The sequence below is a fragment of the Chinchilla lanigera genome, unplaced genomic scaffold (genome assembly GCF_000276665.1).
Source record: "Chinchilla lanigera isolate Chin_1 unplaced genomic scaffold, ChiLan1.0 scaffold00009, whole genome shotgun sequence".
NCBI classification, from domain to species: Eukaryota; Metazoa; Chordata; class Mammalia; order Rodentia; family Chinchillidae; genus Chinchilla; species Chinchilla lanigera.
In genome coordinates, this window is record NW_004955410.1 from 8,548,653 (window position 1) to 8,566,753 (window position 18,101).

Sequence of the window (18,101 nt, forward strand, 5' to 3'; positions counted from 1 at the left end):
CTTAGTGTCTGTCATTTCTAAACATTGACAACACTTTTCATCTTAGATATTTTATGCCTATCACCTTTTAATCTGCATTTCTGATTACTACAGAAGTTAAAAAGCTATTTGTATTTATTGGTTATTTCTATTTTTGTATAAGAGTGGGGAAGTTTTTCATGTACTTTACCCACTTTTAAAAACAGGGTTAAATTTTTCCTTACTGACTTGTATCAGTTCTTCACAGTTTTGCTGTAACATTTTTCCACCCCCAATTTCCAGTGTAAAATTTTTAAGCAGTGAAATATACAATTTTAATCCTGTCTTATTCTTTTCATTGGTGTCTGTTGACATTGCTTCTGAGCTAGTTCATAATCACTTTTTGCAAATGTCCAATGGACATTTTTACTGTTAAAGCACAACTTTTACAAATCATATTAAACTTTGCCGATTAATTACCTCCTTAAATTTGTCGAGGTACTCATTTTTGTTTGCAATCTTGATCCATTAAAGACTAAAGCAAGCGCCAGGTGTGGTGGTGCATGCGTATAATCTCAGCACTCAGGAGGCTGAGGCAGGAGGATCGCTATGAGTTTGAGGTCAGCCTGTGCTACAAAGTGAGTTTAAGGCCAGCCTGAACTGCATAATGAAACTTTGTCTCAACAAGACAAAACAAAACAAAAAAAAACCCAAAAAAAACCCACTAAAGCAAAAATATGAAAATCACACTCTGAATTATGTAGATTGTAACTTTGCCTTTGTAATCTGAGTAGGTGGTTTTGCACTGCAACGCTCACACCTCAGGTCTGCAGTGTGAGGAGGCCCCTGGCTTTCTTCATCTTCCTGTGGGCCTCTCTAGTGTACCTCTGTTACTGGTCGCCCATTCCATTCTGGACGGTGCAGGTGGCCAGAGTGAGCGGTCAAAAGCTCTTGCTCATTCTGCCTTCATCCACATAATCTTCCCCTACCTTTATTTCCTCCAGACTCTCATTCATGTTTCAGGGTCCAAAAATGGTACAACACTTTCTCTACCACATTGCTTGGATGATTTCTGTGTGTGTGTGTGTGTGTGTGTGTGTGTGTGTGTGTGTGTGTGAAAGACACAGAGATGGTGACTTTACGTGCCATACACATATGACAATCGAGTCTATCACTATGCCCCTAGGTTTCTTGACTACCTTCTTTCAGCTAGTTTTTCAACTGGACTGATCATCTAAGTAAGAAATTTCCATGTGCCATATTTATTTTATGACAGATGTTTAAAACTTCATTCAATCTACAGCTTCAACAAATTTGGAATTTCACTGTATAATGTATCGTATCGTGTACTTATTCAACCTTTCATTTAAAAAATCTTTATTGACTTCTGAGTGGTTAGATCATTGTTTATTTCTTTAGTGAAGACTTCAGGGTCATATCAGCAATCAAAGATATTTTGGAATCGATGTGCTTTTAGCATCTGTGTCCAGCTCTTTTTATAGGATTGGTGTCTGTCACCTGGTTTATTTTGCTCTTCTTTATCCTTCTTATGTAAAATAAAGGAAGTTCATATTCTTCAGCTTCTTCACCTCATTTTCTCAGTTTGGAAATTAACATACTGTTCTTTAAGTCAGAAATAGAATCTTTAAGTTAGATAAAGTCTGGAGCTCACAAAAAGCACAATAAGCTGCAAGGCTGGTACTTCTCTGGCTTTTATAGAAATCAACCTCTTTTCATTCAAAACTCAGCATGGTAGCAACTTTCTCCAGAGATCAGATAACTCTGTGTGGGGGACACAGAAGTGGCGGTGTGGGTCTCCTCAGAGACGGGTCTGTACTTAATGGGCATGACCACACACCGACACTTCTCTTTCTAACCAGATCATGAGCACATGTGGGGTGGGCGGGAAATGGGAGGCGGCAGGAAACTCCAGGGGGCGCCCTTCCATTCCGTCTTCAGGAGTCCAGAGTTACATTCCCAGCCTAGGCACCTCCTGTGTCTCCTGGGGACCTAGGCCATCTCGTCCACCATCTAGATGCCAGCAGCTAACTCCTATAACTTCTAAAAAATACTTAAAGTTTATAGAAATTTGCTGATGAAATGGTTTTGAAGATTTCTGTCAAGTTTTAGTTGACAATTCCTCGTGTTCCCCGTCGAATAGCATTTTCCGAAGGACATGTTCAGCAGCTGGAGTAAACTTAGGCAGAACAAGGCAACCCCCTGCAGAATGACAGGTGGAGGGGCAGTCAGCACAAAGCAAAACAAGGCTGTGGCCCAGAGAGAAGTCTGGAGTGGGAGACTGTCAGGTAGAGAGGGCAAACTTAAGGACCCAGGGAAAAGAGTTCCACACAATTCTGTGGTGCTAGCGGTTCTCCTGTCAGGAAGGTGTGTGCATGCATGCGCGTGCATGTGTGCCCTTTCCAGCGGCAGTAGCTCCTCGCCATTTATGAGGGCATAAGGGCCACCAAGGTACGTTAGCTGTTCAGTTCCTCCTACTTCTGTCCATGGTTTCAGCTCCATCAATATCATCATCTCCAGTGCCAGCCTGGGTGGAAGTGAACTTGACCCATCCACATTCAGCCCCTTTCTGTTAGGATCCTTGTTATTAGGATTTCAGCTCGCTCCTGTTGTCTCGCATTGCTTCCTAGGTCTTTATTTTTCTTCTTCCTCACATCTCACTTCCTCTCTGAAAGGACCCTGGTCCTGTAGTCAGGCCTGACGGCCCTGGCTGAAACCAGCTTGGGCATGAATAGAGAAGAAAATATATGAGGGAACAATGAAATTCTTTTTTCTTCTTCTATGAATGGCCATGTGCATTATTTACAGAATAGTAAAGAAGAACTATTTTAAGACTTCTATAAGAAATTTGGAAATTTCATTCTACATGACAGCAAATATATTAAAGTGCCTTTGTGTAAAATCACATTTCTTAGTAGTAAAATATCTTCAAATGGATTTTTATTATTTTGCCTTTAAATTATAGTTGGCTACAGGTAATTCATTTAATACATGTTTGGCTGTGATTTTTCAGCATACTTGGAAATCTGACCAAAAATTTATTTCCAATGTCATAAAATTTTATGAGTATTAAATTCAGCAATTAATGAAGTTGGCATAATGTTATATTTTGTAGGCATTTGATTTAAATGTATTTGTCATTTTAATGTCATTTTTGCAATTATCTGGTCCTATTTTGGAGACAGTAAACCTTTTTCTAGCTCTTGGATGTTTTTCCAGATCCTGGGAAGCTGGGAAGCTCAAACACTGTACCCAAAAATGAATAACGGAGGAGGCAGAGACGCAGCTGGGGCAAAGGTGCTGTGGGAGGAAGGAGCTTGGCTTGCTGGCCGAAGGGAAGATCGTGACTCAGCTGGACTGAGTGAAAGGAGGCGGGCAGAGGTAGAGGTGGAAGAGGGTCACCCTGTAGAGACCCTCCACCTACCAAGCAGGGTTCACGATCTGTTGTTCATAGGAAATAACTGTCTCAGATTACCAGATTTCTCTTTCAACAAATCACAGGACCAGTACTTTCTCCCTTATCTTTCTATTGTAAATAAACTGCATTCAAGTTAAATTATGAAATAAATAGGTCTTTGGGATTTTTTCTGTCTGGGATTTCCTGCTAACCCAACCACCCACCATTCATAGAATCGTACATACAATAACGTTTGGTGTTGCTGGAATGTAATCCACAGAAATGATGTTTGGTATTCAGATAGAAAAATACTAACAAAAGTAAGCATAACCACCATTATCTTTCCCTTTCTCCAACCAAATCTAGCTCATATGAGAAAAATCTTAATATATTTAGGATCCCTTAAGATTTGGACAAATCTTTTGCATTACTCAAGTAAGATGGTATTTATCAGCTTTTAACATTCAAGAAGGCTTTCCAAAATATGGGCCTAAAACCAGCACTACAGATACCAGCTTTCTTCCCTTCAACCAGACAGTGGAGGAAATAAATGGTAGCTACTTTCTCTCTGTGATCTCATTCTTTACAAAAATCTTAGAAGTAGGTATTAATAAACCATTTTACAGATTAAAAGCTCAGGTTCAAAGATGCTAAATACATTCCCCTGAATTTTGGGGGCTACTGTTTGATATGGAAGCATGTTTGATGACTTAGAAATGACACCACTACACCATCATTGTCTAGAAATTGCAAAAGAATGTGCAAGACTGGTGTTCTCACTCTACACTCCACTCCTCTATAAGGGATTAAAAAGGAGAAGCTGCTGGCAATGGGGTAAGGGACAGGGATAGGGCAGTGGTTAGAGTTGGAATAAGATGGTATTAGCTCATGGATGGCCTGAAGGAAAAGGTGGGATGAGAGATAGGAAGCTGGAAGTCAGGGGCATCTGTTGTGTATTATTTAGGAATAAAGTTCTGTTATTTCCTGTTTTGATTGAGCTGCTTTGATGCAATCTTCTTAAAACAGCTCAATTAAAACAGAAAGCTTAATAGTTAAAAGTGCCCTGCTTTTTATGTTCCAAGCTTATGAGTGTCAGAATTTGAACTCAGGTTTATAATCTCAAAGCTTATGTTTCTACCACACTGTAACTGCGGCAAACAATTGGCAATCCTAATATAATAACTAACCCCTCACCACTGTACACATTTTAAAACCAAAAGTCTATATGATAGCAATATCCTCCTACCTGTTGCATCTAGTTTATTAAGCAGGACAGAAGAATGTTAGTGTCCCTTGGCTTGTGTCTAGATGTCTCCCCAAAGCCTCATGAAGTCATAGGAGGTGCTTTTCAGAGGTGGCTGGATCTAGGGTACGTGATGCTGGGATTAAGGGTATGATGCTGGGATTTACTAAATTAGCTCAGTAATTTTTTTTTTTTGTACCGGGAATCAAACTCAGGACCTTGTGCTTGCCAGGCAGGTGCCCGTGCCACTGAACTATATTCCCAGCCCTGGGATTTACTAAATTAGTCCACTGATTGGTTTGTGATAGCTCTAGGTGTGGATAATGGGAAGGCCTACTCTGGTTGTGGGTGGCACCACCCAAAGGGTGGGTACGCTAGAGGGGATTAAAAAGGAGAAGCTGCTGCTGCTGCTTTACTGCTTCGCTCTCTTGCTGCTTTGCTGGCATGGCATGAGTTGTTTCTCCTCTGCCATGCCACCCTGCCTTGGAGGCAGCCAGCTATGGACTGAAACCTCTACAAACATGAGCCAAAATAAACCTCTCCTCCTTTAAACTTGGGTGTCAGGTATTTTGTCTGCACAAAGAGAAAAGTAACTAAGACACTTGGTATTATCACTAACAGTATGAGTTAAATAAAATCTTTAATAATTCTCAATTAAAATCATTCCCCTAATGATCATATACTGCTAACATTAATAATATAAAATTATTTTTGAAACCAAAAGCAGGCAGATGTTCTGTTTTAGACACGACGCGTGGAAAAAGCAGCAGTATTACCAAGAATTAAAAGGCAATTCATTTCTCTACTAAAAAAAAAAGTGCTCAAGGATGACAAGCTGTAAAGTGATTTACAGCATATTGACTGTAGTCCTTCTAATGAGAAAGCAATTGTCCAAGTTCTCCCTGGAGAATACTCTGTAACAACAATCCATGCTCATGGAAAGTCATGAGCTAGAAAATGAGAACCAAATGAACTCACAGCTGGAAAGAGCCAACAGTGATTAACTTAACACCAGCCATTCGGTACAGACCATGTCTACAGGTCTCTTGAGAGAAAGGAGGTCACTGAAGGGCAGAGGCCGTATATTTAAATGTGTTGAGAATATTTTTTACTTAATAAGATAATAAGCTCCAAAGATTTTTACATCAGAAATTAAGGGCTTGCTTTAGGACCTGGAGGTCATAATAAGTAGCTGGTCAACACCATTAGTTGAATTTCAGTGCTGTAACAAGCATTTCTGAGAAACATGACTGAAGAAAATTAACATTGAATTTTGGACAATATACTCCTCAGGAGTAGCAGAGAGGAAACAGTGTCATTAAAAGGGGTTTTATTCTGACTCACTGGCTAAGAAAATGGGAACAGTTTGAGATCTTCCATGGAGTTCCATTTAAATGAGCAGTGAGCATTTTTCACACCCTTATTAGAACAGCTTATGCGTTTCCCTCGTCTCATTATCACTGCTGGAGTAGCCTCTCTGTTGTTTCGGGAGCAGGCCAACTCCTTCTTGTTTCAGAGAAGATCAGAAAGTTGAACCTGATTGTTCACATGTGGTTGCTAATGAAACTCCTCCGGTGCTGCTGAAGGTGCCCATGGGGATTGCACAATTATTTATATTTTCTTATAGTTTTCTATAATTACTGTGCTTGTACTTTCACAAAGTAAATGTATCTCCACCAATTAAAGCAGTGGTGGGTTAAGAATATTCATCAGACTTGTGTGAAAGGATATTGTTCTCAGGGTTTTGATCAAAGCACAGAAATTAAACTGCTGTTATCATGCATTCAACCCAAGTGTTAAATTAAAATGCTCAGCAACTTTGGAGTTTATTTGAGCAGATGTTAACTATTTATGAAAATAAACATGATACAGGACTTGCATCCATGATATGAATCTTTGTTGTATTAAAAGGGCTGAAAAAAAGAAGCCCTACCATATAAACTTGTGGGATATGGTTTCTGGTACATGACTAATTTGAATTACTGTTAATTCAGGTCAGTTTAAGTTTTCAGAAGCGTGAAATTCTAATAAATCTCATTTTAGTCTATATCTATATAGTTTATATCTTTTTATTTGCTTCACTCATTTATTTTCTTTGGAGGTGCAAGGACTAAGAAAAAGCATCCATAAAAGTAAGCATCTGAGGCTATCAGATAGAAAATGTACAATATAACCTTTCCTACTTTATTGAACAGAAATTTTATTCTCTCTAGTCTAACACGCTTGCAGCAAAAGTGACAAGCTGTACTTCCATTCCATTAGCTGTCATTTTGATGCTAGAATTTTAGCCTGCTGCGTGTGAGACATGATTGTACATGCACAATCCCTATCAAAGATAATTTTCTGTGCAATGGCGTGTAAAATTTACCTCTAATTATGATAAGGTCACTGCTGGGTCATCTATGATATGCTCTCTGGAGACAATGTTGGTGAAGAGCTTTTGGTGGGATTCGGCTGGAGGAATTAAATTGGTCTGACCATACGCTCTTTAAAAAGTATCCTTCAATCATGTTTGCAGTTCTAAAGGAACCTTGAGAGGGGTGGGATGCATAATGGTGAAGGTCATGAGTTCTGAGACCCGAATTTGATTACAGGATCTTTGGGCCCGGAAGATGCTACATGGTCCTGCCTCTAGGACTTCTCTTGGTCCCCTCCTTGACATGTGGTCCTTGACTACCAAGGATGCTGCGCCACTACCACTGGCCTTCCTGGTCCTTGAGTATGCCACGGCCATGCTTGCTTTAGGGCCTTTGTATACAACATTGCCCACAGCTGGAATTTTGTTCTTCCAGATCTCTGCAGGGCTGGAACTTCCTTGTTTTTCTGCCCCAGTTCTTTGCAGGTAACTGAACCAAGTGCCTTCATGAAGAGCAACTTTCCCAGATCTTCTGAAAAATACTTTATTTTGAGACAGGGTATTACCAAGCAGCGGAGTAGTCCAGTCTGTGCTCCAGCTTGTGATTTCTTGCCTCAGCCTCCCAGAGCGCTGGGATTACAGGCACGCAGCACCACAATTTTCCCACTCTCTAATCAGTGGAATGTATCGCATCCACTGTCCGATAATCCAAAAGCAGTCTCCTATGGGAGACTGTTGGGAGTTCCCTATGTCAAGAAGCCAGAACTTTACTCTAGTTAATCACTATTGTATCATCTTACTGATATTTTGAAGTACTAATTACAGTTGAAATTATTTCTTTATGTTTGTTGTACAATTACATTTGTATTTGATCGTACGGGATTTTCTCCGGTACCGGGAACCGAACTCACGACCTTGCGCTTGCCAGGCAGGCGCTTTTGCCGCTGAGCTAAATCCCCAGCCCCCAGGGCACCATGATCTTAAAACGCGGCTGGCATTAACTGTGAGTCACTGCCTCAACCCTGTTGATCACATGGATTTAAAAGGACATCTCAGTTAATAAAGGCTTAGAGAACTTTTCGGACTTCATTTAAGACGACATGAAAATACTTGTACTTAAAAATTTTATTAAAATAGTAACTAAAAAACCTGCAAAAATATGAATAAAAATAGTTCCTACATTTCTGTATGATTATCATAGTGTTCCATGAAGGAAGAATACGGTGATCACTTTAATTATTAGTTCTTTTTGAAGAGAGTTCTTATATGTAACTCTGGGAAAAAGCTTTGAGGTTCATGAATAGGAAATTTTATATCTATTTAAATCTATCAATATTTTCTTTCCAGTTCTCCCTCCCAAGACAATAACACAGACACAACAATGACTTTTCAAGTGGTTCACGTTCAGTAAATATTTATCAACCGAGGGCCAGGGGCTGAGTGGTCTGGAAGGGGACCTTCGCGCTCCAGTATTCTACAGAAAACCACCACAACGATGGAATCCTTACCACAGGGTCCAATCGTGGCCACAGTACGGCTGAACATTTCCAAAGTAGAAACCCAGAGACTGAGTGACCTCCACAAGATTGGCGAAGTCAAGACTGATGCTGTTGAACAGAACAGACGTCATGATAATCTCATCAATAGCCCACACGTCTTCTCCCTGGGAAGAATGATAGGGCTGCCACCATCTGAACTGAATTCCAAACTGTCTTGCATCATCTGGTAACTCTACAGAGATTATTCTAAAGAAAAAGAAAGTTAAAATTCAGGTTACTTTGGTGTCTTAAAATACTTATATTTATAGCAAAGTAGCACCCCCCAAGGTGTAGTATTAAAAGAGAGTTCTATAATCACAAACATTCCTATCTGACTCCAGTGACTGCACTTTCATCAAACTATGACTGTGCTTTTGCTGATGTTCTCCAGAAAGTGGTTCAAGGCAACGGTTGTCAAAGTGGCAGGGCTCATCTTAGCTTGGTAAAGGATCCGGGGCAAGTTTTTACATGTACTATAGCTTGAAGCTGGTTGGGACCATGGTCCTTCCCACTCATGCGTTTAGCATAGTGTGCATTTGGTCACTTGCTATGTCATGGCAGCTATGACAACAAACCTGTGTCTGACAAATGGGGAAGAAAATTAAGAATAATATCCAATTTCTAGGAGCAATTATCGTACACAGCAGCAGGAACCATGCATTAATTGCCCCTGCAATGACTTCTGCTTGAAAGCTCCATAAATCACAGTACCACGCTGCTCACATCCATATCCAAGGGGGGATGCGAGGGAAACAGCCAGAGGGACATTTGTCTCCATCAATGTCCAATTAAACTCCAGGAGAGGTGCTTGCCGTGAGTGCACATTGAATGGACTGAGGCTTTTTTTTTTTTCTCTTACTGAGCAAAGAAAACTCCCTAAGCCAAGTGACTACTTGGCTAACTTGGAGATAAATTATTTAAAGCTTTCAACTTCCAAAGCTGGTTTACTGCGACATTAAACTGATTTTCATATCTTCATGATGCAAAAACTATACTAACCACATACACAAGAAGGTAATTTCTTACATATCAAAAGTTATTAAAACAATATTTTTCCCTTTTAAATAATTTGTACGTGGATACATGGGGATAGAACATGACTATCACCATTGGTCATATAAAGAGTAGCGTCTGGTACAACTTTTTGCAATGTGAGAAAACATTTTTAAATGTTAGAAAATCAATATGTAAATGCAGAAATACCATTTAAAATTTTAATTTCTATTTTATGATTATTTTAATACAGAGAAGTAAATATGGGAGGCAGCTATGCTAACCACTCTACCTCCAATGCCATAATAAAGTACTGTAAAAAGAAAATTTAACTTTAGTTTGCAACTTTTACAAGTGCTTTTAGTTGCAGGTTTTTTATTAGTATATGTTTGTGCAGAAATATAAATTCAAAAGCATTTCTTAAACAAAAACTTACAGTTTGGTACATTTATGATTTTTAAATACTTTCCACAATCAGCTGAATTTTTTACTAATGGATTTTATTAGGAGAGTAAAGCTTAAATTAAGTATTTTAGTAATTTTCACTTCAACTTTTAAAAATATTTGCTTATTAAATGCATTCACATGTTTATTTATACTAATATGTGAAAGCTGAATAAAATAATTAATCTATATTTGAACTGGTTCAACAATGAAAACTGACTTAATACATTTAATTAGTACTGTTATTAGAAAATTGTAATTATCCTTTAGTAATAATTTTAAAAGCGGCTGATTTTCTCGCTGGTAAAAATAAATATAATTAAGTAGCAGCCAAAAATAGAATTGTAATGAAAGTTCTAATGAAAACAAAGAGTATATGCACGGGATAGCATAATTAAAGTGATCGAGATTTTCATGGCAGAGAAGCTGAGGTCTGTAATGAGATTCCGGTTAGAGGACCCCTTTCTGAAACCCAGTAACTGATGACTTCATACCCACAGGAAAGGTACCCCAAGAGCCTCCTTACTTTTCCATGTTAAAGTGGGATAACAGTATCTTTGTGCAAGGGTCAGAAAGTTTTTGGTCTGTTTTTCACTTAGTACCTAAACCAGTACATAATAAGGACTCTGCACATTCTTGCTCCCTTAAGTACAATTACCAGTATACCCCTGATAGAGATGAGAATACAGAGGCACAAGATGTTAAGCATTCTTTGTAAGGTTAAGCAGATTCTAAGTGACAATACCAGAGTTTGGACATATGGAGCTTTTTTCTAGAGTCTTGCTCTTAACCTCTATCGTGTTTTGGGGTGGAGTGGGACTTTTTGCTGATTTCATTATTTTTTTTGCATAGCATATCAGCTGGTTAAAATAGCTGTAGTGATGCTTGATTAGAATATTACTAGCTAAGAACTGTGTTTCAACCTTGCTTTTGTGAGTAGGTATTAAGTGCCCGGATTTTTTAAAAAAGATGTTCACTAATTATACAGAATTGGATGACATGATGAAACAAGGAAGAGATCAAATATAACAATAAAGACATAAAATAAACTAAAATTTGACTGTAATAATTTTAGAATAGAAGCCCCCTATAATTAAGAACATGCTAGAATAATTTTAGTCTCCACAGCAATGTAATATTTTACATTAAGAAAAGCACCAATTAGTTCACAAATCATTCTAGTCAGTTTGAATTAAAAGACTCACTTAGACATATTACTAGATTTAAAATTTTAGAAATAACAAGCACATAGAGTTCATTTACGGAATGAACCACAGACAAGCAAATTATCTGAAATTATCTAGGAGTAACAATGGCTGGCCAACTAGCATATCTATTAATGGATCATGACTCGTTTTCAAACAGCATGGCATCATGGGACAGTGTGGAATTCATAGCAATTACAGAGAGCAATTTATACTTTGAGAAATACAGCAAATCGCTAAAGGCATCAAGGTATATTTAACTTTCATGGAAGAATCTCCATGGTTTGTATTATTTATCATATGGAATGTAATCTAGTATTTAGAATATATCAAATTCCACTTCTGCCATGTCACCTTTTATTAATATTTGTAAGAGAGAGAAGGAGGGAAGACATGTCTCATGGACTGAGATACATCTTTAGAAAATGAAATTCTACCATTACCATGTTCTCCTTTTCAAAAAAAATCTCCACTCTGATCTTAATCTTTCAAGCTATGCACATACCTAATACTGAAAAGCCACCTTTCTGCTTAGAAGAAAAATGTTGCTGTCAAAAGGCAGGCAAGATTAAACATACTTTAGAAATAGCACGTTAAATGTGTAATTATTTTTCATATCAACAAAGATTAATTAAACTTCATGCTATTGATTGATTACTGAATTTTGCAGCTGTCCATTTTTGCCAGAAAAAAATTGGGCTGAAGCCAAGTTAACCTAGGATGGGGATATTTTCTTTAAGCTTTCATTACTATCTTGATTTTTGTTTAATTTTCTTTTAATGCTTACTATGGATAGTCTATGATATGTTTCTTTAGGGCTCATGCATCTCTACTGAAAAAGATGAATTTAGCTTTACATTTTTACAAGTACAGGGAAAACACCCAACACAGCTGGTGCATTCTTAAAATTTTATAATGTACAAAATTTAGGGCATAGTAGTCATTAATTATTCTCTCTGTTGCAAGCTACTATGTTTTCTATGAAAGTTACCATCTGTTTACAAATATTTAAATAATGGGGTGGCCTGAGGCAAAATTGCAAAACCACGCGAATAGTTATCAGTGCTTTTCTCTCCTACTTTTTAAGCCCTGTCTTTCACTGTGATGCCAGCGCAAATGTGCTCCCTCTCTTCTCTTTCCTATGATTAAAAGTACTTCCAGGAAGGGAAATCATGTTACTCTTTATATACTACTGTGAATGTAAACCACTGTTCACCTTCTGGAGAGATATTTAACTTGATACCTTAACTTTGAGATTTCTCATCCCCCTCCCTTGCTTTGTAAAAAGAAGTTTCAGTGGGCAGCTCAGTAATATTTTAGCAGGAGAGAATATCTTTCAGACACTTGTGAGATTTTATTGCTAAGGGTGACTACTATTCTGCTGACATTGAAGGATGGCCAACACCTTCAAGTAAAATTTTAATCTGACAATACCGTCTATAGTTCAGGAAATATATAAGCTAAAGGAAAATAGAAAGCCCGAAGGAAAGACTTTAAATATCCTCACACCCTTTTGTTGCAAGTGACTATGTATATACTAGCAATTTTTTATACTAATTATACAATTAGATTCCATGCACAATTTCAAAACATATTGAGTATGTTATAATTTGTTATACCATACCATTTATAACATAAATTGCTAACAAGTATTTGTGAACAGTTTTTATAATTTAGTGCCATATTAAAATATTACCTAACAGTTTATGTTATCATTAAATAAAGTGTTATCTATTTTCTTTCCTAAACACCAAAGTATTTCCCTTGAAGATGCACTTTAAAATATGAGGCGAAATTTTTTCAAATTATCAGAAATCCGTGGGACAAACATATGAAAGCATATGGTTTACTAGTTTTTCATTGCAAGACACATCAGTCTCTCAACAGAAAAATATTTAGAATCTTACACTATTTAAATCACAACTTTCCTAGGAAGAACATATCACACTAACCATTTTCTCAAATGCTTTCCAACGTACCTGGGTTCATGATAGTTGAGATATGAGTAGTGTTCCAAGAGCTTCCAAGTTATGCCATTATCATAAGAATAATGCAATAAAACCCCCTCACCAGGCTGGTCAGGGGCCCTGCACGTGCTCAGAACAGACTTGCTCCCCAGCCTCAGCGTGAACTGGAGAAACCTAGACATGGATTGTCTGTAATTAGTGTGTGTAAACATTTTTATTCAGAAAGTTCATTTTTTTAACGGAATTTCAAACAAATTTAAGTGAACTACTCCAAATATGTAGGTTTCCACTCATTTTTCTTTTATAAAGTAAATAATATTACTATGAGGTGCATGCATATGTATAAAAGATGAGGTCAATGTGCATATTTTATATACAGATACATCCATAAAAGTATAACTAAGTTCATAGCTATTTGTGTACTATGTACTTGTGCACATACACTTAGAATGCCAATCACTCCTTTACTGCATTATTTATTAGGCACTGGAGGAAGGGAAGATGTGGAGTAAATCTAATCAGCCTGTGCAAGCTGTCAAATAAATAAAACTACATGAATAATTAACTAGCCCTTGGTTTAAAAACACAGTTTTGATGCAAATATCTCATATTTAAAAAAATTTAGTCAGTCGTTAGGATTTCAATCATTGGTGAGCTTTCTAATTTATCAAAAACTAAAGTGAATTACCCTCAATACACTGCAAGCTCTCCACTATCCTGGTTAGAAACTGAAAGATGTACATGTCATTGCAAAAGAAAAGGAATACGAACTGAAAGCGGGTCCAAGTTCAACATTAGTACCTGGCTTGTGCGTATATGCTACCCAGCTGTCACCCACCTGGATTGTGAGCTGTCCAGGAAGGATGTAATTAGCTGGCGCCTCCCATCTTTGTTGAAAACCAGGGCCTTACCGCTGGCTAAGACACCACAACCAAAGCTGACTTCAGCACCACGGATAGAGTAAAAGTTATGGTAGGAGGAGAGCCTGGAACTGCCGAAGCTTTCCGAAATAAACATCGGGAATGTCTGCGATGCCATTTCGCAAGCGGGGCCAGAAAATCCAGGGTCACACCTGAAAGAAAGGAAAGTGAATTTCAATCTTAAACCACCGATCCTTTCAGAGATTCCTCAGTCTGCTTTGGGGAGAAGAGAGTCTAGCGAGCAGAATTTGACTGAATGGTAAATGAGGTTAATAGTAGTCTTCAGAGAATGTCAAATCTGCAACTTGATAAAGGCTGAGAGACTGTAAATATTCCGGAGGAATGCAGTCATTGCCCACCCCTACTGTGAGAAGTTATGATTAAACTACTAATTCAGCACTCACCTTCAATCATGCCAGGAGTTTTTCTAAAACACATTTATTGTCTGTACATTTGTAATTTAAAATCTCTGTAAAGATATATTCCACATATATAATTTTATTCATAATCATTCAATTTATAAAAGAAATAACATAAATAAATACTTTTAATGAGAGACCTAGAGGAAGTTTCCTTTGGGAGCAAATGTAAAAATACACATTGTGATAGGAATCAGTTCAAATATTTGGAAACTATTGGAAAACAAGTCTATCTTTAAGCATTTCTACTTAGACTGGTATTACAAAGGGAACGAGTATACCTTTGGTCTAGACAGAAGTCCTTAGCACAACTGTTTTGCCTCTCAACAGGTTTCCAAATTAGTTGTGCTTTCAGGAAAAGCAGTTTAGCTCCCCTCCCCCAGTCTTGCTCGTGGGGTGAGAAGAATCAGAATTTAGGAATTTAGGTTAGCTGACCAAAACAGATGGAGCTCCCTGAGTTGTCTGTGTGTAAATTCCATCACAGCTGGGGCAGTAATTCAAAATCAGAAACTTATATTATAAGGAGTTCATTCATCAAGAATTAGCTTCCAATTCTTTATTTTTACTTCCCTGCTTCTTTCTCACTACATGTTGCCCACAATAAAAGCCCAATAAGTTTCTTTTTTTGGGTGGGGGATTTTCATGGAAGTACTGTAACTTCTTGAAGGCTGAAATAAGCCTTTCATGAGGCAAGTTCACAAATGATGATATGGGTGACTCAGGAAACTTCTTTAGCAGTGTTTCTGAGACTGGGTTCTATGCTGCCTCCTGTGGAATGTCTGAAAGCATTGAAATCAAAAGCAAAATGCACGTGGATTTTCTGGGGGAAGAGGTCCATAATTTTCATCAGATTATCAAAGAAGTTGGATCTCAAAATATTAGGAACTACTGGAGAGAGAAGTTTAAAGGTCACCTCGACATCACAAACAGCATTCCGGGAGGGGGATGGAAGCAAAGACAGTAATGACCGAACGTGTAAATGAGCCTCAAACAGTTCACTTCTTTCACAGACGATCTCCGGGACATACATTCTGAATAGACAAGTGGTTTCCAGAAAGGATGAAAAAAAAATAGCTAAAACGGACACAGTTTTTTTTTTTTTTGGATTTTCTCCGGTACCGGGAACCGAACTCACGACCTTGCACTTGCCAGGCAGGCGCTTTGCCGCTGAGCTAAATCCCCAGCCCCTGGACACAGTTTTAAAGTCAGAAAACTGACTGTGGTCAATGATGGTAATAAACTGGAATTCATGTTCCCCAACAAGAATATTGCCAGAGTGTATATAATGGTAACTGCATTTTTTTAGGTGTATCTTCATGTGTCTTCTCAGGACTAGTGCTTAAGGAAAATCTGTGGGCATGTAGATATGAAGGACATTGGAATCAGGACCCATTTAGTGGTTCTGAAAATTTAATAAGAGATTATGCAATTTGGATAGAATGCTGATAAGGATTCCACTAATTTTTTTTAAAAACACTTTTGTACCTATGATTTGACTCAAATAGTAGGATTGCACACACTGGTGATTTCATGAATGACAGGAGGATCTCCTAACTCCAGATAGGTCCCTACTAGTTCATCTACCTGCCCTTAACATGTAGCATTATATTCACCCAGTGTATAGCAAAACAGCCCCTGCTGCCAAGACACATGAATTACATGTATCACAGATACATGTGAATGGAGGATGCTAATCCTTCTCTCCTTATTAGCATCTCTATCAGGGTTAGGCTTATGAGGTTAGGGAACTGTCAGTTCAGAAAGCCAGGTCTGAGATTGGACACAGTGAAGAAGATATTAGGGAGCAGAAGGTGATGGGCTCATGGCAGCAAATAATGGTGGTAATGAGGGGAGCAACATGGGGAGAAAAACAAAACTGAAGAGGCCCCAATTCAAAGGTCTGCTTAATGGAAACATATAGCATTGAATACAAATTTCATTTTTCTGCAATCTTGCTCAAACTCAACAAGGTGAAAAACAGGTAATGGTCAAATATTTCGGCGAGAATATGTAAAAAAACTAAATTTCCAACTGAAAAATATTCTGTAAAATTTCAGACAGAGTAAAGGGCCATGAATATTCAGGATAATATACGGTATCAAAATGAGTGATGTCTAAAAGCCTACCACTCAAATTTCTCTTGTGTTAATTTCATGTGAAAGGCAGTAAACAAGTGGCCAGGCTGGGTCTGGTTAAAGGATGAAGATAACAACTTGAATAAACACAGCCAGTGTTTCAGAGATCTCATGAGTCTGTGTTTTGGGGTGGGAGCTGGTGGTTTCATTACAAAGCATGGAGGGGGTCTGGGGATTTAGCTCAGCAGCATAGCGCCTGCCTGGCAAGAGCAAGGTCTTGAGTTCGATTCCTGGTACTGGAATAAAAATAAAAATAAACTAAAAAATGAAAAAAAACACATGGAGATTCATATTCTGTTTTGAAATATAAACAAACTTTTCAATATTTCTCATACTTTATAAAATGTTTTCATTGTGCAGTGATTTCTCTTTAATTAAGTTCATTAAAATATACTTTAAAAAGTTAACCTTCCACTCTAATCACAGTGTATGCAAGTGTTTGCTTCATGTATTTAATTTTGAAATAATCAGGATCAAAGCTCTAAGTTCTCTATTCATTAATTAATTACTTAATTAATTAATGACTACTTGTTTGGAGCTGTTGAAAATTTATCTGTATAACAAAGACCGCCTGTAGCACAGGAATTCCCAGGGTATTTTATAATTAAATATTAATATGGGAATGACATAATAAATGTATACATCCATTCTTGGAATAAATAGAACACAACTTTTTGGTGGTAATTTAATATTCACTATTAATGTATAAGTTTGGATTTCATGTTCAACAGCATTGTTCTGTAAAATATAATCATTTTGAAGGCCCAAATGATTTTCAAAAATAAATATAAGATCACGAAGTTATATTTAAAGATAATGAATTTTCTTATTAGATCTGCTAAATTGTCCTAGTCCAGTTTACTTTAGCATTTTTTAATCACTGTTCATTTTTAGTAATTTACAAAGTATGTTAGGAATTAAATATATGACTCATGAATGCTAGAACAGGGTTATGGAAAGGAATGTAATCAAAGACAGGAAAGGTATCCATCCAGCTCTGAGGAATTCAAATTTGTTCACAAATTTACATGAGGGATGCTAAATTTGTTCACAATTTAGTCTAATACAAATTTATTTATTATTAATTTTCACTTACAAAATACATTTAAATTACACTTAAATTCTGTTTGGAGTATCCTATTTTTGATTTTGAAAAACACCTTCAGCAGGGCATGGTGGTATGCCTGTAATCCTGGCATTCTGGGAGGCTGAGGCAGAAGGAGCACAGATTGAAGGCCACCTCGGGCAATCAGTGACTAGCAAGAAAGACCTTGACTCAAAATTTAAAACACCTAAAAAGGGCTGGGCAAATATGTCAGTGTGAAAGTTCTGGGTTCAACCCTTAGTACTGAAGAAAAAGATAAAGAAGAAATAAAGCTTACAAAAGGATATTAAAAATTAAAATTACTTGTGTCTTCAATACACAAAATGTACATGTCAGCAGGAGAAGTACACATCTTATTTTCTTTTTTTTTTTTTTTTTTGGTTTTTCTCCGGTACCGGGAACC

General features: G+C 37.5%; 1 protein-coding gene across 2 annotated transcripts in view; it reads right to left on the reverse strand.

Moving 5' to 3' along the window:
- Reln (reelin) overlaps positions 1-18,101 on the reverse strand; it is a 439,528-nt gene that overhangs the window by 124,214 nt on the left and 297,213 nt on the right. For both annotated transcript variants that reach the window (XM_005377236.2, XM_005377235.2), the window contains exons 18-20: positions 13,958-14,191; positions 13,132-13,293; positions 8,481-8,717 (exon numbers count right to left, since the gene is read on the reverse strand). In XM_005377236.2, coding sequence (XP_005377293.1) covers positions 8,481-8,717; positions 13,132-13,293; positions 13,958-14,191 — 633 coding nt within the window. The remainder of the gene's footprint in view (positions 1-8,480; positions 8,718-13,131; positions 13,294-13,957; positions 14,192-18,101) is intronic.